General features: G+C 40.2%; 1 protein-coding gene across 3 annotated transcripts in view; it reads left to right on the top strand.

Annotated features, from left to right (window-relative positions):
* The window catches only part of ITPK1 (inositol-tetrakisphosphate 1-kinase), a 138,142-nt gene extending 115,925 nt beyond the window's left edge, over positions 1–22,217 (top strand). For 2 of the 3 annotated variants that reach the window (XM_020802209.3, XM_078383739.1), the window contains 6 exons: positions 8,626–8,724; positions 9,918–9,958; positions 10,629–10,794; positions 13,969–14,036; positions 15,002–15,164; positions 18,521–22,217. In XM_020802209.3, the coding sequence (XP_020657868.1) occupies positions 8,626–8,724; positions 9,918–9,958; positions 10,629–10,794; positions 13,969–14,036; positions 15,002–15,164; positions 18,521–18,837 (854 nt within the window). In that variant the 3' untranslated portion in view covers positions 18,838–22,217. Of the gene's footprint in view, positions 1–133; positions 1,231–8,625; positions 8,725–9,917; positions 9,959–10,628; positions 10,795–13,968; positions 14,037–15,001; positions 15,165–18,520 lie in introns of those variants that run through there. The other variant, XM_072986592.2, reaches the window with a different exon arrangement.

Raw genomic sequence — 22,217 nt, 5'->3', positions numbered from 1 at the left:
TTGGAGTGTCCAGTTTGAACATGTGACTTAAAATACTGCTGGAATTTGAATCAACTAACACTTGGGGCAGGTGGAAATGACTGACTTGCATAAAACCACAACAATTGTAAAACAATAAAGTTGTGGGTTTTTTTTCATACTTCCACAAGAAGCTGTCTGATAAAGAATGCTGGGTTACCTCTACAGCCATAACCTCAGAAATGAGTTTTGTTGGCATGTTGACCTTTAAAACCTTTTCAGATGTTGTCAGTGGGATGTATTCCACAGCTTTCCTCTGCAGCATGTCTTGCTTGCAATAGAAAGAGTTAAGGTTGCATTGCAATCATAGTATATAAAGCTTGTCCTAATTCTATTGTATTTTCTTTGCCAGTGCAATGCCAAGGGCATAACTTTCAATGGGAAATTCCCCCAAGTTAAGAAGTCAGAGTAGGCCCTTCCTGTTGCACACCAATTCATGCAATGAATGTATGATAGGAAATGTCTGTGCTAACTTCTTAACCTACATGAATTGGCTGCTGACGATCAGGATCCATAGCATTATGCCAGCAGGAATAACTAATAGGATTCTGCTGATTATGTTCCACTTGTTTTTATGTTCCTCCGCCTTATATTATCAAAGAATCTTATAATCGGAACATTAGAGAAAGGAATTTGTTATATAAAAGAATAATTGTTGTTGCTGTTTACTTTGTAGCAACATGAAAAGAGCAGAATTTCTGCTCACCTCCATTTCTGATCAACACTTACCCATCTACCAATGCTGAATTGAAGCCAGTTTCCAACTGTTACTAAGAAGAAATATCTGCATATACATGACTGAACTCTGTAACAAGACCAAATAAAGAATAACTGGCTGCTCTGTGCTGCTTAATTCTGATCTTCTGGTTTAGATTTGTCACTGCTTTATATTCTTGGGCTTGTTATCACCCATAGAAATCATTATTATACAGGAGAACCATGGCAGAACCCTAATGCTGGTATGCAGCTAAGATTTCTTGATACAGCCTTGTTGGATACAGGGCTGTTTACCCAAACCTTAGATTAGTATGACATAACTGGGTCGTATTCTGTTTGTTCTGTGGTAGATGATATGGAACAGTGAAGTCTGCTGTCAAGATACTTCCCTTCCTATAATTGCCCTTCTCATCTTCCAAAACCGATGGCTTCCCTTTTGTGCTAGGAAGAGAGATGCTTTCATCACTAAGCTCCTGACAGAAGTGACAGTAACTGGTAACTAGAGACATGTTTGTTATCTCTGCTTTAGAGGTAGTTGTCAGCTACTCAAGAATACAAATGGCAAATTCACAAAAGATACTGAAAATCTGCAGTATCATTTCTGTTAAATCTGAGTTATAGGTTGTAGTACGGTATCATCATAAAGTAAGTGCTCAACATTTATCTATCTGATAATATTGCTCAGAAATTTTAGCATTTGTGTTACACCTTGCTTGGCAGAGTCCTCTTCAAAGAATAAAGGCAAGGATGTTCTGCTGCAGTAGGAAGAAAACAAGACTAGGGAAGGCTTTGAATATGCAGCTGGCAACCTTGGCTCAAAGGTGGTACCAGAGATGGAGAAGGTGATGCACTGTAGAGGTTGCAGTCCCTCCAGAAGATGACAACAGCTTGATGAATGAAAAACCTCTTTACCCTAGAGCAGTGGTCCCCAACCTTGGGCCTCCAGATGTTCTTGGACTGCAGTTCCCAGAAGCCTTCACTACCACCCAGGATTTCTGGGAGTTGAAGTCCAAGAACATCTGGAGGCCCAAGGTTGGGGACCACTGCCCTAGAGAACAGTGACATGTTTGGGTGTTAAAACAGAGAAAGTAGCAAAAACAATAGCATGGGTGTTCTCAAGGTCAGGAATTAAATAAGGAATTAAACCCAGCCAAACCCACAACACTAAAATCAAACTTCATAACAGTGTGCTGTATTCCTGCCTGTTGGTTTGGATTGTATTAAGCCTGCCCCTCTTTGCTCCTTCTTGGCCCTGTTGGATTGATAGGTACATAACAGCTAGTTCTTGTCTTGCATGCTATTTGAAACTTAGTTCTGACTTAGTGTTGAACTTGACTGGCTGTTGATTCCTTCTGGCTCCTGTTTATGAATGCCTGTTGCACTAGACCATGAATAGTTAGCACCAATGTAAAATTAATTTGTTAAAATGTTTATAAAAATATACCATTTTTCCATGTATAAGACTATACTTTTGTCTAACATCTTTAGACTAAAAATTGAGGGTCGTCTTACGAAAGTAAGCTGGGGAGAGAAAAAAACAAGTGGAGGGGAAAGCAGGGATCAAAGTGATCCTGCAGGGCTTTGATCCCTGTTTTCCCCTCCACTTGCTAAGCCTTAGCAAAAGGAAAGCAGGGATCAAAGCGCTGCAGGCTGGCTTTTATCCTTGCTTTCCCCTCTGCTTACTATGTCCCATGGGGCTTAGCAAAAGGAGGGGGAAAGGATCAAAGCAATTCCATGGCTATATAAAGGGGAAAGGGATCAAAATGATCATGCAGTCACGGGATTGTCTTCATCCCTTTCCCCCTCCTTTTGCTAAGTCCCGTGGGGCTTAGCATGAAGGGAGAAAGCAGGGATCAAAGTGATCCTGCAGTGCTTTGATTCCTTTTCCCCTACACTTGCTAAGCCCCACTTAGATTTTTTTAATTTCGGGTTAGAAAAGTGGGGGGGGGTATCTTATACACAAAAAAATACGGTACACAATTAATTTCTTAATTCAATAGTTAAATTAAAAACATAATTGTAACTGGACTGCAAGGAGATCAAACCTATCCATTCTGAAGGAAATCAGCCCTGAGTGCTCACTGTGGAAGGACAGATCCTGAAGCTGAGGCGTCAATACTTTGGCCATTTCATGAGAAGAGAAATCTCCCTGGAAAAGACCCTGATGTTGGGAAAGAGTGAAGGCAAGAAGAGAAGGGGACGACAGAGGATGAGATTGTTGGACAGTGTCAGTGAAGCTACCAACATGAATTTGACCAAACTCCGAGATGCAGTGGAAGACAGGAAGGTCTGGCGTGCTCTGGTCCATGGGGTCACGAAGATTAGGACACGACTTAATGTCTAAACAACAACAGCAAAGAAATGGCCATTTAAAAAACTGAAGTAACAAGAACCACAATTACTCAAAATAAGTTCACTGGCCATTAAATTATTCAAATACTGTAATGAATTTTGAAATCTCTATTGAGAATTTTGATATCTTTGGAGCGGCAAGTTAACTTTAACCGATTACTTCTGACGTTTAGACAAAAATATATATGTTGAAGTTCAGGCCTGCCTAGAAATCCAGTGTATATGACATGAAATCTTGCCCTCTGTTTGCAGAAAGTTATGGAAAAGCTTGCGGTAATTCACTTTGGACGATAATGTGATCTCTGCATAATCAAGAGCCCTCTCCAGGAGCTGTTGCATATGTTTACAACATTAGAATGGGCTTTACTTTCTATATAATACAAAGGGGCTCATCCTTTCCTTTTGAACCCTGTTTGTAATCTGGTCCAGAATTCACATACTGTATGTACTTAACTTTAGGAAGCTATGAGACAAATTTCCTTAAATACAACTAGTCAAATTTTGTGGTGTTAAATCTGTATGAGCTAAAAGAACTTTGACACTAAATGTAATTGATAAGTGTCATGGTAGGCTTTTGCTATAACTCAGATTTGCATTTAAGAAGTATGAGACTGTTACTGGAGGATATGGGGCTCTTCAGAGTTCATTACCTGTAATATCAGCTTTGTTGATATGACTGTTTAAGTTAAACTGTGACAATTCTGGGAAATTCATAATGCCTCTCTGCCTTCCTATCTTTTTTCTCTCTTCCCATCTTCTGTGTTTATCTGTGATCATATCTCTCCTCTCCTTATATCTTGATGCTAGGTTCTGGTAATATTTCATGCTAGAACACATGGGTTTCCTATCAAATGTTTTTCCTTCTCTTTTTTTCTTTCTTCCTCTTTCCAACAGGGATTCTGTCCTGTTGCTACTGAATCAAGAGTCTGAGGATTGTGGCACAAAGACAAACGCAGATTCCTTTTGTCAGCTTTAAGAGCCTGGTTCTCTTATGTACAAACAATGTGTGTTATCGGCCCAATTGTCGTTTTATTTTCAAAAGAATTTGCAGTAAACATGGCACTTCATATTCATTTCCCTGGGGAAAACGAATACAAACCGTGGCAACATGGGTGGCCCAATTCCACCTCCCAGAACCACAAACCAGGCTTTGTGTGGTGCTCAGCTCCATCATTGTCATCGCACCAATTACGGAAGCAACCTCGCTGACCCTTCCCCGCCTCCCGCACAGCCGACCACTGTGGCTCAGAGAGGAGTCTCCCCGTTCAGCTGATGAGTGGTTGGCTGCGTGGGGAGATAGGAACGGCCGGCCAGCTGCTTCTGTGATTGGTGCGACAGTGATGACAGAGACAAGTGCTGCGGTGGAGCCCAGGTGGTTCTGGGGGGTGGGACTCAGCCGCCGCAGCACCCCCATATATTCGTTTCCCTAGGGAAATAAATGCAAAGTATCCATATCTACTTTGCAGAGCTTTGGAAAATTGCTTTTTTGAATGCTATCAAGTCAAAACTGACTTATAGCAACACTGACATGTATGGGATTTAAAGAATAGTTTTACCAGTACCACAACCCCGGTAAGTTTCTGTGGCTTAGCAGGGAATCAAACTCTGTTCTCCGGAGTCCTAGTCCATCACTCTGTCCACTACACCACCTCCCATAATTATCCAGCCAGCAGAGCAAATGCTGGGGATTGCAATACAAAGGAGCAGCTTTTTCAGACTCTGGGTATATATCAGTTCTTCTCTAAGCAAAAGTCTATTTGGATTCGAATTGTATCAGTGGACACTGTTTAGGTCTCCCTGTGCACACACACACACACACTTTCCAAGTCTCATTTGGTCAAGCAGCGTGTGAATGATGAAAATGTTTGATGGTGTATTCCTCCTGAGGTTTCCCCGTTGCATTTGCATGGGAGTAAATGAAGGGAAATGAGATAGAACCAGACATCCCTCTGAAATTGCATGGCCGATGGCAAAAGAGAGATTTGTGAGCTGCATGAACTCAGCCCAAGATGCTCCCATGTTATCTTAGTTGAATCAAGTACAAGTCCTTGTATTAATCCAAGTTAAGCAATTTTTCTTCTGGCAAAGACTTGTAAATATTGCAGTACTGTTACTTTCAGGTGCCTCCTTCAACATGGCAATGTGAAAAAAGCTTTGAAGCCTGAGAAACTTTTAAATTTTGTTACTAGGTGTTGTTTTTTAAAGATCCATGTCAGCCTCAAAATATCAGTTTATCAGACTCTGTTTTCAGGAGTTTTCATGTCTTCTTTTCTTTCTAAAATTCCTAATAATAATTTTTAAACCATGTGAGTAAAACTCCTATCCTCACTCTTAACCTCTTCACACTCATTTTTCACATGCTAGAGCGGCTAGACTAATAAAATTGATGCTGGTTCTTTTCTGGTTCAGATGTAAGTGGTGGATCATTAATCTGTGGTTCATTACCATGAATTCACTCACTCCTTCCTTGTCCTGTGGCAGATCTTTGAGGAACAAATTGGAAGTTTCCATTCCATTTTCTGATCATATTGGTTTAACATTATCACCAAATCCCAAAATGTGTCAAATCTTAATTATGGTTTAGAGATGTGTGCTCTAGACATGTCAGATTAATAATAATAATCTTAATCTTTAAACTGCAGAGCTGGAAGGGACCCTATAGATCATTGAGTCCAGTTTGAATTGTTCCAGGCTACGTAGCGAATGGGGGTTCAGTCCATCAAGACCTGTCTGCGGAATCTAGGTTGGAGAAATCTGTTGGAGAAGTCTGTTCTTAACTGTACTCTGAAGTTGCCTTATCTCCTTAAACTGGAGTGGGCAAAGTGCATCCTCCAAAGTGCCACAGTGGTCTTTTGAACACTCTGAAATTGGAAGGCTGTTCCAAAATGACAAATCATTCTGTCTAGAGGCTTCTGTGGGTGCTGTTTTCCACATGGTGGGAGGAATTGGGTGGCTATAACATGAAACTTCTCAAACGTTTGAGACAAGAGACGTGCTTCCTAGAGCATCAGAAGTCAACCCCTGCCCTAAACGATAGTGAAGACTTATCACCATTTGTCCAAGGTCACACTTAAAAAAAATAGCTGCAGTTGTTTAGAACAGAAGCAATAAATTGCCATGTGCTTCTCATGGCCAGTCTGTATAGGGAATTCATGAGTCCAGGACTTATGGTACTCCCATAAGTTTAACATTACACTAGAACAGGGGTCAGGGAACTTTTTTACCTTCTATCCCCCCAAAAGTTTATATACGTTGACATTACCATCCCCTTGGCTTTTGCCGTCGGCAGCCAACGCCTCTGCGCTTGCCTGGCACCTGTGGCCATCGTCCGGGCAGCCAGTCTGGAGCTGCCACACCACTGGGAAAGCGCATCCTTGGCGAGGGGAAGTGGGCACCGCAGGGCCAGCAGGCCCACTGGCCATGAGCTCAGGTGAGACGGGTGGGAAGGGTGCCTCCTCACCGGCGCACCGGGCAGGTGGGTGCGGGCAGGAAGCAGAGCCCCGGCTAGGACTCTGCTTGGCAAAGAGTCCAGCTGGCCTGGTACACAGCCCTCCCCCCCCCCACTTTGGGAGGTGAAGAGGACAGGCGGGTGCCCTGTGCAGTTCCTCGCCAGGGCTCGCTGTAACCATGACGGAACGCCCGCCTACACACAGCATCGTTAGAAATAAAATGCCTGCCACGACCATCCTCATTACCCCCAGGATTTTCATTTTTATCCCATTTGGGGTAATTTACCCCTGTTCTCTGACCACTGCACTAGAATGAGACAGTTTTGACTTTAACATCAGCAGCTCATAAATTTTGTAAACTGTAACATAGTTGTTACAGCTGCAAACTCATAGGTCCACCTACATGGAAAGGGAAAACAGTGCAGTGGTAAAGTACAGTCTTGTACAAACTCATTAATCATTTAACACTCTGCACTTGCACAAGTAAATCAACACATAAAACTGGATTTTTGCACATTGCTGGTTGAAAACCAGTTTGCAGGCTTCTGCAGATTTCAGTAAATCAAGTACATCGGAACAGTTTCAAAAGTAATAGTCTGTAATCAAATTTGTTTTGCTTAAGAAAAAATATTTCATCAACTTTAGTTGTCAGTATTAAGGTTGATTTTGTCAGTGTATTGTATTATTGGCTTATCTTGAACTCTTTCCTCTGTAGTCATTCTTTTGCAATGTCTCTGCTTTCCATTTCTGTGGTCTAGGTTATTAATTGGTACACTAGGGACACAGAGAAACCTTTGAAATGTCTTGAGGGCTAAGAGAGATTGGATGGTAGCCTTCTGGTTTATTATTACATCCATGTATATTTCCACTAGTGGTCTCAAAGTAAAATAAGATATAATGCCTTTTTTGTGCCCAGAGCATGAGAAGATAGTTTCTAATAATTACGATACTAAGGTTAAAAGATAGAGTTTCCAAACTTAGGGCTCCAGATGTTCTTGAACTACCAGTAGAAGTCTCAAAAACCCTAGCCAGCACAACGGGGTCAGGTTTTGTGGGAGTTATAGTTTAAAAACATCTGTGCCTCCAAGCTTGGGAATCACCTTTGTAAGCTCTTTAGATATCAAATATTAACTCACTAAAGCACTATCTATCTTGGTGCTTTAATATTTGGATGGATTAATATGATTTAAAAAAGAGTAGTTATTTAAGTAGCATGTTTAAGAAGTAATTACTAGAATGAGGAAATGGACATCTATTTTCACATGCTAGAATGCCATCTTCCTGTTGCTTCATTTATAATGTCAGTTCGTTGCTTCCATTTTTTAAGACCTGGTGCCTCTCAAGGGTATGTTTGTTCAATGTCTCAAAATAAGTTTTGTTGCACACATGTGAATTACAGTAAATGTTGACTAAGTCTGAATGACAGGATTCGAGATGTGCTTCCTTGCCTCTTTCTGCTCACCTGTGTGTGCTGTCATTTGCATTTCGCATTTCAGCATTTTTCTCAAGAATACCCACCCATCTTTTTACTGTTAAAAGTAAAAATAGCTGTTTAAGGCTTCCAGAGAGGTAACCTTGTTAGTCTACTATAAAAAAATGATGATGCTTGTAAAGTAAGGGAGGGTAGTTTCTTGATAGCAGGGGGCTACAATGGGTCACTTAAACTCGCCACTTTTGCCAGCAGTTGCTGCTAAAAACCAGCAACTACCACCAGGATTCTCCCAACTGCTGCAATTACAGCCAGCATTTGATGAGAAACATAAAAACTATCTATGGTGCAGGAGAATGCTGGAGCACCTACCTGTGCCATAGAGCCTTGGAAAATGGTAGATCTTCTCTGTCTTTTTCAGAAAGGAAACAGGAAATGTGTTATTTCGTTTTCTTTTATGATGATGGTGCATTTTAGCAAAGAGCCTTGTGGCATAGTGGTTAAACAGTAATATTGTAGTTATAGAAAACTGGAATTGGCCAAAACAGAACAATCTGTTAGTCTTGAGTCTTTTTCATTATAATGAAGCAGACTAATGAGGATGTGAAAACTGCTTTAACTCTCTCTCTCTCTCTCTCTTTCTCTCTCCTTGTTTTTCAGATGAGAGGATCTGTTCACCACCGTTTATGGAACTGACAAATGTGTGTGGAGAAGACATCTTGCAGCAAATAGAAAAAAATGGAATTGCATTCCCATTCAGTATGTCAGCAGACCTTACCGTCCATTTACCAGGGAACTCTCAAGAGTATTTTTCCTGTAGCTTTCCACTACATGATTGAAAAAACAAACCCCCATTGATTACGAAGCAAAGTAAACGTTATAGTTTAGAGGCATTCCCAGTGTAATGTAGAAGAATGTTACAAGTGCTCAAAATTTTCTAAGTTTGGCTCACAAGCCATGGTTGGAGAGGAAGAGTTGCATATTGTATAATATGTGGCATTGCTCATGCGTGGGTCCTGTTTCAGGTTCATTGATGTTGACTAATCCAGAAAAAAAGGGGGAGTTTATCTGTGAAATAGAAGGAAATTAAAACAGAAGCCACAAATGTAATAAATAAAATAAGTTGCATTACTTGAGCAGAATTGATCAAGTTTCTGTTTTTAATTCTGTCTCTACCAAACAAGAATAAAGGTCACCAGAGGGAGCCTCGCAGTCATCCACAAGACTGCTTATAGGCTACTCTCTTTAAATGCATCTTGGATGTGAGTGTAATGTACGCCTGCAGTAGCCATGAGAATTATTAGACTCCAATTCTGTAGACTGTCTTACATGCAAATTTCCATATTACACACATGCTGGCATTTTGATTGAATAAAAGTATGGCTTGATGCATTTCATATATTTCAAAGTAATACTTTTTAGAGGGTTTTTTAAAAAAAGCTTTCCCCAACATTTGTCATTTTTCCACTTTTGAAAAAAAATAGTTAATTTGGGGAATAAAAAAGAGAGAGAAACACTGAGTTTTTCTTCCACTCCCCCCTGGCTCCCCACCCTAGACTTTCACATCCCTAGGTAAACTACAATTAAAGGATGGAGTTGTGAGCCCTAGACTGTGATGCATGTATTATTTTAAAAGGATGTAAAAGTAGAGTGGAATTCACCTGGTGTTGAAAATACAATAAAGCTTTCTGGGTGTGATGTGAACAAAATGTTGTATCCTAGGTAGTAATCTTGTGGTCTTATTTAGACCTACTCTACTTTTGGCATCATTTTTTTAAGTTAGCTCCAAGTACTGTACAGTTCATTGCAATATATTAGTGAAGCTGGTTGTGTTAATGGATTATTGACAATCTGCATTTGAAACTGGTTATAAGGAACAGCAGGAACAGCATGATTTGCATGTCTCTGCTGTGTTTCGTTTACTCACAATTTCCTTTTTTTTCTTTACATAGTTTGTAAAACAAGAGTAGCCCATGGAACCAATTCCCATGAGGTAAGTCCATGTAGAAATCTGAGTTTAATACTGGATTTAAAAAAAATCATTGATAGTTGGGATAAAACTATTCCTGAGAGCAAGGTGAAGTAAGGTAGCTTCTTCCCTTTTGTCTCTCGTATTTAATCGGAAGTCACTGCTGATGACCTCATAACTCTTTCTGTGTACCAAAGTTACTTCTTCCAAACACCTGTAAGTTGGTGTTGCATTTCCCAAGTTTTCTGAAAGAAAAGGCACTTTTGAGGATTATCAAACCGACTCAAGCTGGGGTTGGGAGGCTGTCATGACATGTAGATCAATGATAAGGATTGCAGATCTAGAGGGCCATAGGTTGCTACCTCTCCCCTCACATTCAGAATAAATGTCTAGCATTTGATGGCTGGAATTCTAGCCTTACAAGTCAAAAGACCTAGGCACATCATGTAGCCATCATGATCGGTGGGCAGTCACTGGTGGTAGATTGGTGTTTTCCTACAGGAGTGTGAGCAGTAAAGATTGGGTGTTATATATCTGTGCACATGTATCTGATTGGGCCAGAGTTGAGAAATAGTGATGTGTGTCACAGTGCTGCCATGTAGATGGATTAGCTCTATTTCTCATGTAGTCTGATTCTCTTAATTGTAAGCTGAGGCAAGTGTATGTATTTTCTCTCTTTATTTTTTTTTCCTAGATGTCTATTATATTTAACCAGGAAGGACTGAAAGCCATCCACCCCCCATGTGTGATTCAGAGCTTCATCAATCATAATGCCGTCTTGTACAAAGTCTTCGTAGTTGGAGAGTCATACACTGTGGTCAAAAGACCATCTGTAAAAAACTTTTCAGCAGGCATTTCAGGTAAGCTTATGGAGTGGCAGTTTAGGTATGAGTGTGAAAAAAAAAAAGAAATCTTGCTGACCCCTTTCTTTAACCGGAAGGAGAAAAATGATTTTGAACCAGCCACCCAAAATAGGAGTAACTGTTGTAACTTAAAGCTGCTGTATTCTCCCAGATGTTCTGAGCTGCTGGATAGCTCAGTGGTTTAGAATAGTGGTCTCCAACCTTGGGCCTCCAGATGTTTTTGGACTTCCTTTCCCAGAAATCCTGACCAGCAGAGGTGGTGGTGAAGGCTTCTGGGAGTTGTAGTCCAAGAACATCTGGAGGGCCAAGGTTGGGGACCACTGGCTTAGAACTCTGGCTGCAGAGCCAGAGGTTGGGAATTCAATTCCTCCCTGTGCCTCCTTGACAGGAACTGGACTCAGTGATCTATTAAGTCTCTTCCAGCGCTGCAGTTCGGACTATCTCACATGGCCCTGATTATCTTGTGGCTCTGTAGCAATTTCTAGGAGTTAGAAGGCTAGGTCTCTGTTTCTGAGAAGTGTTCATGGATGAAATTCTTAGATTAGATTATATAACCGGCTTGTTTTTGTTTTTATTGTTTTTGGTTTCTGGTGTCATGGAGAAAAGAAAAAAAGGCATTTGATTAAAAAACTTTGCTGGATTCTTTTACTTAATTCTCCATAAGCAAGAAATTCTTGTACACTATCTTAACACTTCCTTTTTACTTTTTATTTGGCTTAACAGTTCTATGAGGTTTCTGCTGAACAAGCTACACTGATACTCTTTAGGGGTTTTTGTTTCTGGGTTGTTGTTTTTTTAGTCCAGGGGTAAAAGCGGTAGTGATAGATATCAGGAGCCGTATTGAAAGTGATGCGTTCTAGTGACAAAATTTTTAAAAAAGTCAAAAGACTCTGCAAGACTTAATGACAAGAATAAAATATTGCCTCTATAGTTAAGAAATCTCTGCAGGCATTATATGTTGCATGCCAAGTCCCGCAGCTCAGTATATAACACACAGTGCCTATGGATATTTCTTCACATGAGGCAATTCACCTCCAGATGTTATACCATTGTGTAGCTGCATGAGAAGATTTCAGCCATTATGTTGGCCACTAGGATAGACAGCTTTAACGGGCAACTAAAAGAATTAATACGGAACAAAGGTTTTAATGGAAATTGCTTGCAATGGCTGTATAGTACCTATAGTATCACAGCCATTATGCGTTTGAGTTCCTGTTGTTGAGGAATGCAAGCAGGAGGGTGCTATTTTATTTATATCCCTCTTGGAGACTTCCTATGGGTGTCTAGTTGACCACTGTGAGAACAGCTAGCTCTTTGATCTGATTCAGCATGGCTCCTGTGTTCTTAAAGCACTTCGTGATTTCCCAGCCAGTACTGTATTTGAAAATCTCCTAAGTGATGCCTTTTTGACTGTGTAGTAAAGATTCATCTGTCTAAAACATTAGAATAATTGTGTAAGCCTGTGGAGTTTACTAACCCAGAGGAGAGGTTGGATTTACATGATCTCCTGCTGGTGGCGGTGAGCTCATATTCCTTTTTAAAAAAAACTATTAATTTAACAAATCTACATCTTAGCTTGTTTCTGTGTATGTAGTTTGATCAGTGCAAATCACCATCTGTTCTGTGTTTTGACATGTCCTCAGTATGAACTCCTCTAACTTCACATTAGCCGACAGTATGAAGGCATGGTGACTGACAAGTCAAGAGCAGGTGCACATTGCATTTGTAAAGATTTACCATCTCTGGTTTTATGGTTTGGTTAACTGCCAAAATGGAGAAGACCTAAATAAGATCATAGTCATCTTAGTAAAGAACTGAAGAAAATGTATAAGAAAATTCACTTCTGGCCTGGTCTGGACCATGGTATAGATGTTTGGGAGTGACCGATGGGAGGGTATTGCCAAACATTCTCCCCTCTCCTCTTCTTTGTACAAAACCACCAGAGTAGATAAGCCGTAGTTCTTTGTTGCATATGAACTTGAAGAACTGTAGTAAGTTCTAACCAAATGAAGCTATAATAAAACATGGTTTATCACAAAGGAAATATGGAATCTTTCTTGTTCTTTTTCTCACATGTGGTAGAAAAGTTCAGAAGGATAACTAGACAGGCAATATTACTATTATGCATTTCCTTTTCTTGTCCTGTCTTTCCCTCCCTTTTACTGCTTTCTTGAACATGGTTTGATTTAGTATTTGTGTTTCGGACTTTGCTAAGTAATAAGGATATTTAGTAGTAGATACTCAGCTATTACTTACTAATTGCATGAGATTAGACATCTGTCCAAAAACAGAGGAAGGTGTTAGGAAGCTTGGACCTTCAGAAGTTTGGGACTTCAACTCACAGAATGAGAAGCCAGCATGGACAGTGATAAGGGAGTTTGGAAGTTATAGTCCAAAATATCCAGATATCCAGAGGTTCCCTACCTCTGAATTAAAAATAAGATATTTGGTTTAAAGTGCATTGTTCAGCCACTCAACCTGTAATTCTCCCATTGAGGACAATTCTGTTTTTCTCCCTATAGTGTGTATAATGTTGTATATTTTACTCTTGCAAGGTCTCTGTCAAATGTGACCACATGAGCATTGCAAGCGCTTGCTTGGGAACACCAGTTACATTACTGAGAATGAGCAATGTATTTCTATTGTGTTTGTTTATTATAGTCCTAGATTATTTTTTAATCTTTGAAGCTATTTTAAAGACTTTGGCCTTTCTAACAGTTTTGTTGCAGAACACATGCTCTCATGTACCACGATCACTTCAAAAATTTGTCAGACGCTGCTATTTTTTTCTTCCTGCAGCTGTACTCTATCATTTTATATAAACTACTTTTTGACAAACACCACCTCGCCCGGCAGCAAATATTTTAAAAGCGCCTCCTTTATGCAGCAGGTCTTCCACCTTCCTGACCATTATGTGGTGGTGGTATATTGCATTACTGGGTCTGAACTGGAGTTTATGTGGCGGCATCAATCCAAGAGTTGAAAAGATCAATATAGTTGCTGGGTTGCACTGCCCCCTAGTGTTAGTCATTTTAAATTCTTTTATCGTCCGGATTGGTAGTCTGAATTTTAAAAAGAGAATTCCATGTTGCCTTGATAATAGTCTGTAAATTCCCATATCCAGGATTCTGTTTATAATGTTTACATTTTTATTAACTTTTCCACCTGCAGATAGAGAATCAATATTTTTCAACAGCCACAATGTATCAAAGCCAGAATCTTCTTCCAACTTAACAGCAGTAAGTATTACAGACTTCTTTTGGAAAACAACTGTTGATTAAGTGGTTCAAAGCAGATATAACCAGATACTGAGGTGCATTTTGTATTGTTCTCTCAGTGTGCACGCCTCCTTTCTGATTTATTAGTGTTGAGTACAAGTCATTACGTTAAACAGAGAACATCTCAGTTTTCTCCTGCTCAGTGAGAATGAGCACCAGAGTAAAATATATCCCATTGAAAGCAATATCCAATGTGGTATAGTGGATAGAATGAAGGACTAAGACTCAGGAGGCCTGCTTTCCAATCCCTGCTCAGCCATGGAAACTGACTGGGAAAGTAGAGCTGGTAATGTCACAGAACACACACAAACTTGAAAGAACCTTGTGATCAAACAACTGTTTGTTACACCTTCCAACATAAGGATATTAGCATAACTTTCAGCAAAAGATTCCTGCAAGTCAGGCTAGCCATTTCCTATTGCACACCAAGACACACGATAGGGCTTAACTTATAGCAATTCACCACCGAAAATTAAGCCATCAACCATAACAAAGAGGATTTTGGCTAGAAATCTCTTCCTCTTTTATTTTTGTTGCCTTTATTAATATTCAGAGAGAGAACTTTTTTGTTTAGGGTTCTGCTTGTATTCTGCTTGTCTGCACAAGGCAAGTTTGTTTTTTAATAGAAATTCTTCACCAAACTATACTTCTAAATTAGGAACTTAGAAATAAATTAGAATTCTGGCTACTAGCTTTCCTTTTTTATCTAAATGTGCTGAGTGACATCTGTGTTTCACTAGCTTTGGTGAAAGAGGACTGATTCAATATAACATTTGTAGTTCACAGGATATGTTGTGCATCATACATATGCATCATATAAGTGGCATAAGTCCTTCCCCAATTTTTTAAAAAAACCTTCTCTCTCTCTCTCTCTCTCTCTCTCTCTCTCTCTCTCTCTCTCTCTCTCTCTCTCTCTCTCATTGAAGCTTGATAAAATAGAAGGAGTGTTTGAGAGGCCAAATGATGATGTCATCCGGGCAATCTCAAAGACGCTGCGGCAGGCATTGGGAGTTTCCCTCTTTGGCATTGACATCATTATTAACAACCAGACCGGTCAGCATGCTGTCATTGATATCAATGCATTCCCAGGTAAAAGGAATTTGCTCTATTGAATAAATGTATTGTATGCCTAAAATAGAATTTATATAAGCCATTTTCAGAATTCTGTGAGATCAAGGAACATGCAACGAGGGGAGCAAAGCCAAGCTTCCTAGTCCTGTTGGCAAGATATAATGCCCGCTGGCTCTACCCCTCTGACTTCACAGGTTCTGCAGGAGGTCTGAGTGGAGAATCTACATGCACGGGCCTCTCTCTGCAGTTGGGAGCTGTAGCCATGTGTGTCTGCCAATTCTCTTGAGAAACCTCCATTTATTTATTTATTTATTTAATTTATGTGTCTGCATTTTTACCCCCCTTTAGATTTCCTGCCTTTGCTAGGATAATGGCTTAATTAATTAACTAAAATAATGGCAATAATTTACATCTATTACTAGGGCTGTGCACTAGCACCGAGATTCGGATTTTTGAATTATAGCCCTTCAGATTAGGAATTTGAACTTTTCAAAATTTAGAATTTCTAGATATCCAGAACTTTGTTACAATTGATATGAATAGTAGGTAGTCATTTTTGTTCTCTTAAAAAAACAACCACATAGAGGTAAAGCATTTTAAAAGGATTTCCCTGTGTCCTCTGATACCTTCCAAGTGATTGTACCAAACGAAAAGAGTGCACACCAACAGCCAGCAGTGCCTAGGTATTAGGAACTGACCGTCATGGGCATTCTGATTGACCCCTAAATAGTGGGAATGCTAGCAGGAAATGCCAGCAACATTGGGGGAAGCAGAGGACAGTTCACACTGGGTAGTGGACAAATAACCCTGGGCAGTGTTGACAGGCAGTTTGGGGCAGCAAATGGCCTGTGGTGGTGGGTGGTCAATATGCCAATGATATGGGGCAGGGCACACTTGAGTGAGTGAACACAATCTTGGAGTAGCATTTGGAAGAGTGAAAGAGGCAGAAGGAGAGAGCAAGAGACCGAAGCACAGCATATCTAGTACTGTGGGCAGCATGTGCCATTCTCTCTTCCTTAAAGGGGGACTTCAGGGAAGGCGCGCAATGATAGGTCGACTTTAAGGAAAATATGTTTTCTGCAGATCCAAGTTCCATGTATGAGAGTATGGCCTGACAGTATTCTGTTCCCTGTTTGAGACAAAACTCTCTTATTGGGCACACTATTTGATGGGCAAGATGGCAGTCCCACTGCCACCTTGCCTCTGCTGCTGCAGCTCACTACCCTGACATGGTGTTGAAAATGGCCTGCCACCTTTCTGGCCCACTTAATTATATTAGGTAGGGATTTGTCTTGCATGCCCTGAAAAGCACCCTGAACTGCTGGCTTGAGAGTGTGGGCCATGCAGTGCACTCCTTTCATCATCCCAGCTTGCGGTGCTGCCACCATATTTGTCTCACTGCCTATTACAAGCAGACTTCGTCGTTCTGTGGCTAGATTCCACTGCTGCAGCATGTCTTTCAGGATCTCTGGAATGTTTTGAGCTATGTGGCTGCCTTCCATCACAGCTGCATTCAGCAGGGCTCACCTATATCTTATCCTTTGGTTTTGCCATATGCCTGATGCTTCCGCTTCCCACCAATGTCCTGTCAGGGAGATATAGGAATGTTTTGCACCCTGGCTGCTCCAGATGTCACTTGTCAAATGTACTACCTTTGTCCTAGCCAATTGCTGCTTATCAATTCCTTGACATCCCTTTGGCACAACCCAGCAGCTACTGGTTGTTCAGGATGGCAAGTGGTAATGGGGTGCCAGTTCTGCCACAGACGTGTGGCAGAACTGCTAGAGAGAATGGCTGGTCATCCAGGGCTATCAACTTGGCATTTTTAAGTTTACATATCACCTTTTCCTGCACTGGGGTCTGGCATTTGCTGCTTCCCACCTCTTGTCTACAGGGTGTTGGTATTTTAATTGGCTTTCATGTTGAGTGAAATGATGCACTCTGGCTGATAAAACAAATTTCTATGGGTCTTTCCCTGTTGTTCTGTTTGAAATAATTTGAACTGAAAATGGCAAGGGCTAAAATAGAAGGCCGTTGTTTCATCCCAAGCTATGGTACCTCACTGCACCATGAATTTGCACTTGCTTGAGATAGGTTGGGCAGTTTCTGCCTCCTAACGAGATACATACATTCATCCTAAGACATTATAGTTGCTGTGGAAAAATCTGATATTGTGCTGACATTTTCCATAGCAAACATATAATGTGTGAACCTCTCACCTGAGTGTATGTACTCCTTTCATATCAGCATACCTATCTGGAAGATGTGACCTCATCAAGTTTTCCCGACACATTTTCACTCATGTGGAATGTCCATGCAGTTGTTTGAGTCTACAGGAAGAAGTATTGTTACACTGCTATTTCTTATAGCAGCCATAACATGTGGAGCTATTTTTGAGGTTTCAGGAGATGGAAGTAAGATAGTCTGAATGGCAATAAATTAAAATGTGGATTTTTACTGAGAAACGAGGTCTCTGAATTAAAACATTTAAGCAAACTAAACAAAAATTCAGTTTCAGGATATGTCTCCTGTGTTTACATTAACATTTCTTGCTATAGTGCCAATCTGTACAGGTTTCCTTGCTTTATCCTATGTTTATTTTATTCTGTCATAAGGATTTATCATTTCTTAGGAAAAGAACTTTAAAAAGATTGCAGCTGAAAACATAGTGGATTAACTTATTTTACAGCACTATAGCACCACGTTGGAGTAGGAAACATTTTTATTTTCTTCCTTCCACAATAATATGTTGCTTCAACATATCTGTTGAATAAATAAATAAATGCTGAAACCCATACCCATCATGTTGTAAGATTATGAAGACAGGGAGTGCCATGATAATAGAAGAATCCTTCCCCCCACTGGAAATTTTTGCTCATCCCCATGAGTCATTTTGTGGCAATTCCTTTCCTTGGACTGGATCATTGGCTGCATCCCTCCTCCTCTATCCCCATGGGCCTCTTCTTCACCCTGATATCTTGCCTTGCTCTTGCAGCAACCTCTCTAGCAAGTAGAGAAATCAAGAGGTAAGTTAGGTAAGAGTTCCTATGGCAAGCGTGTTATTTTATTGTAGTGTGAAAAACAAAGAATTGTTATTTGTTATTTTGACAACAAAGCGTTAGTTATTATGCTGAAAACAAACCCAATGGTGAATACCAAGTGGGTGTGCTTTTGAGAGTTGTACCCAAAACATGGCTGTTGATATCTCCAGAGGTCAGGTACCTGCAAAAACTATCTTCTCTTAAATTGTGTAATTGTTGTATAGCAGATGGAAAAAGAAATAGGGGCAATGTTTTGGGTGAGATAATCTAAGGGAAAAATGCCTGTACTTCATTCTTTCTCCCTTTCCCATCCTCTCTTCCGTCTTTTCTCAGGTTATGAGGGTGTTTCCGAATTCTTCACAGACCTCCTGAACCACATAGCGACCGTCCTGCAAGGCCACGTTCCAGAAGGATCCCAGCTAAGCCGTAGTAAGCATCTGGCTGAGCAAACCAGCAACCTCACTGGGGAGCGGACATGCTGTGCCGCTGCGCCCTGCCGGAGCTTGGTGGGCAAAGACTCCTGGATTGTCGATGGCGAGACCAACGCCATGAAGCTTCAGCACCAGAGACTAGGCTGCAATTCCTCCGTCTCTCCTAGCTTTCAACAACACTGTGTTGCCACATTGACAACGAAGGCTTCCTCCCAATAACCCAGTCAGTGCCATGGACTGAGAGAAAAGAAACTCTGAGCCCAAGGATCAGAGCAGGCTGCTTGGTAATTGTGCTACTAAACAAAACAAAGCAAATCTATATTCATTCAATGTGATTTTTTAAAAAAAGAAAACAAAAATTAATAATCTGGGTCCACTTCATCAGATTCCTCTTGTAGATCTGTTTTGAGATAATGTGTGTGTGTGTGTGTGTTCATGTGTTCTAAACACTAGACCTTAACGTAGGAAAATGGGGATTTGTTGTCTTCCTTCCTTTCCCTTCCTTCTTCATGGCCATTAATAGCTAGAATTTTAAAGATAAATATTGTGCATTTTAAGGATTCTGGGTGACGGCAAAACGTGCGTTGAGTTGTGCCTTGTGGTTTGGACTGCAGTTCCCAGGATTCTTGAAGGCAAAACTCTTGATAGTTTCAATCCACAAGCACACACCTATAAACTCTTATGTTTCCTTCATCTGGCACAGGGCCTAACTCCCAGGCTGCCTGGCTTTCTCCAACCTAACAGGCAGCAAGACTGTGACTCTCAGGAAGTACCACAGAAGCTCCTCCCTCCCCCCACCCCCGTTTTGCATTAACAACAGGAACCAAAGCTGGAAAAAGCCATGCAGCCATGGAAGTAGGCCCTGCCTCAGGTGAGCAAAATGAAAGTGTCTGAAGACTTGCATTTGTAGACTGAAAATCATATTTTCTTCCCTTTAATGTAAACATCAAAGATGGGTGTTCTGGGGCCCCTTTCAAACTATCTCCCCACTTCCAAAAGAAGCCTCTGCTTTTTGTTTTGTCATCATCAAAGTCTCAGAGTCTCCCAGCCAACATAGCTACTGGCTGTGCTGGTTGGAGGATTCTGAAGACTCTGTTCTACAAAAAAAAATATTTAAAAAATCAAGCTATTTGTCTTATATTTGTGGTATATGATTTCATCAGCAATTGGTGACAATCCCACATCTCTCTCAAGGATTACACTGGGCAGATTCTTTTCAATATACCCTCCCCCCCTTTTCTGCTGTTTTTCTAATCCTGTGACTGCAGGAAAGTCAACCTTATTTCTAACTACTATTTCCCATTACTCCTTTTTCTCTGTTTTTATAAAGGGCAGATTTTTTTTAATAAACAAATATGTGGTAAGCTTTTACACAACTCCCTCTATCACACTTTGGGTTGGTTTTCTGGGATAATTTCACAAGGGCAGCACATATTAACTATATGCTTCATTCATAGTCTGACCATACCCTAAGACCCAACAGCAACATAAAAGTTCATCTTAACACTATTTGTTTTCAGTGCAACATCAGTTTTGTTCAGGTTTCCACCAAGAATTGTATTGTTAGTGAGACTCCGTGACCCAGATATCTAAATGTGTTAAGGATATGCTGCTAAAATCTCATACTCCACAGCAGTGGAGGGATTGTGTAGTTTGAGGCCTATGGACTCTTTTAGACAGTTACTAGAGGGAACTTCGTGCATTCATGATGATCAGGTGTTAATGTATTTAGCTGAAGCCAGAATTCACTAAAGTAGGTTCTGCTGTCTAAATAGTTTCCAAAACCTGCTCCAGACAACTCAGAAACCCTCTGGAGTGTGTTTTCTGGTGATGCAGAGGGCTGCAGATATGTATCACAAATCAGGAAAGGGAAGAAAATATGATGTTAGCAGTTGGGTGCTAATGCAACACTGGATTTAGTCCACAATTGTAAGGTGTGTATTTCCATTATTTTCTTTCAGAAAGGAGCTTGTTGATCATGCAGACAATATCTCACATTATTTTGTAGAGTTAAAGAAGTATGAGTGTTCACATTCCCACTCTACCTATAGTCCATTCCTAGAAGTATATAAACAACCTTAGCATGACATTCATCACCAAGTAAATTTTGGATTTGTTGGAGAAAAGGAGATGAGAGTCTCTGATGAATTTTTGGGGTCAGAAGTGAGAAATGGGATGACTAGTAACAGTGCAAAGACAGACTGGCTGAACTTCTGTTGCTTAGTATAGTCCGTTGCAATTCGATTTGAATTCATTGAATCAAGGGAACTTATGGAGAAGTTAACTAATCATAGGTTCAATAGGCTTACTCTAGTTCTGACTTACTACTATGCTAAACAGCAGGATTTCATCCATTTATTATTATTTTCACCTTTGGAAGGGGGACCTTTAGATGAAAGGCTATTCATATGCAGGGGTTGTGTGCCAATTTTACTATAGTTGCTTATTTTTGAATTTCTATACAATTCAAAAATGCATAATAAACATCACCTTCTTTAAAAATGAATTTTAAAAACTCACAGTTAGTCTTGTTAAAAAATAGAAACGGAAACAAGCTATCCTTACCATGAAAGATCATCAGAATTTTTTTCTGGATTTCTATATCAGATGTTCTGCTATAATCATAGTGATTCTAAATCATTGTCTTCCTCAGTTCCAGCAGTTGCTGAGCTATTGCATCAAACATTGGGATTTGCCTGATCCTAATTTACAGGCATTCAATAGAAATGAAAAGTAGGCTAAATATGGATTTCTAATCTCTCTGCGATACAGCAAGCCTTTTGTACATTCATAATGTAAAAAAGCAACAGGAAATCAACAATAATTTTGCTATCAGTATTGAAAAAAAACTGTTGCTTTCATCTTGATATGTGTATGTGCACATGTACGGAGAGCTTCAGATTGCCCGATAATTGGCACCTTTGAAAACAGCAAGAGTCTCTTCTATAACATTTCGTTAGCCACAATTCTTCATTCTGTTATGCCAAGTGTCACCACTCTCTGATGCCACCTTACTGGCTGCCAGCTGGCATGGGTCAGGAAACCAGCAACTTGATAGAGTGTCACACATTTCCTGCATTACAAGGGGAATCAGGAGGAAGTGTCACAGATTTAGTTCTTGTTATAGATGCCCTCAGAGAGTAAACAGTCTAGGAATAAGCAAGGTGGTACTGTGGGATCACTATCTTTTGGGTTTGTGTACTTTAACATTGTTCCTGCTCTGACCCTACCCTTTATTTAGGAGTCAATATTAAACTTGGATTGAAGGATGAGCAAACATAGAGGAGAGTTTCGGTCTATTTTTGTAGGAGACATTTAAAAACTAACTGTTTACGTGAAGCTGAATATTGGATCCAAGTACAGTGTCTTTATGATGTTTCCTAGTTTTAATAATGACTATGAGTTTCTTTTCAAGGCAGCCTTCGAAATTTTTGGCTGCCCTATTTTGCACTGCTTTATTTCTCTAAAATAAACTACTGAAATATAATTGTGCATTTTATAATTGTTTACAGATCGCTTTTCAGAATATTTTGTAAATCATCTAAAGTCTTAACACAAAGTATGTCTTATAATAAATACCATCCACATCTTGATTGTAA

Source organism: Pogona vitticeps, chromosome 1 (genome assembly GCF_051106095.1).
Source record: "Pogona vitticeps strain Pit_001003342236 chromosome 1, PviZW2.1, whole genome shotgun sequence".
Lineage (NCBI taxonomy): Eukaryota > Metazoa > Chordata > Lepidosauria > Squamata > Agamidae > Pogona > Pogona vitticeps.
The sequence above is the reverse complement of the archived record's forward strand: the minus strand, read 5'-3'. Positions and strand labels throughout refer to the sequence as shown.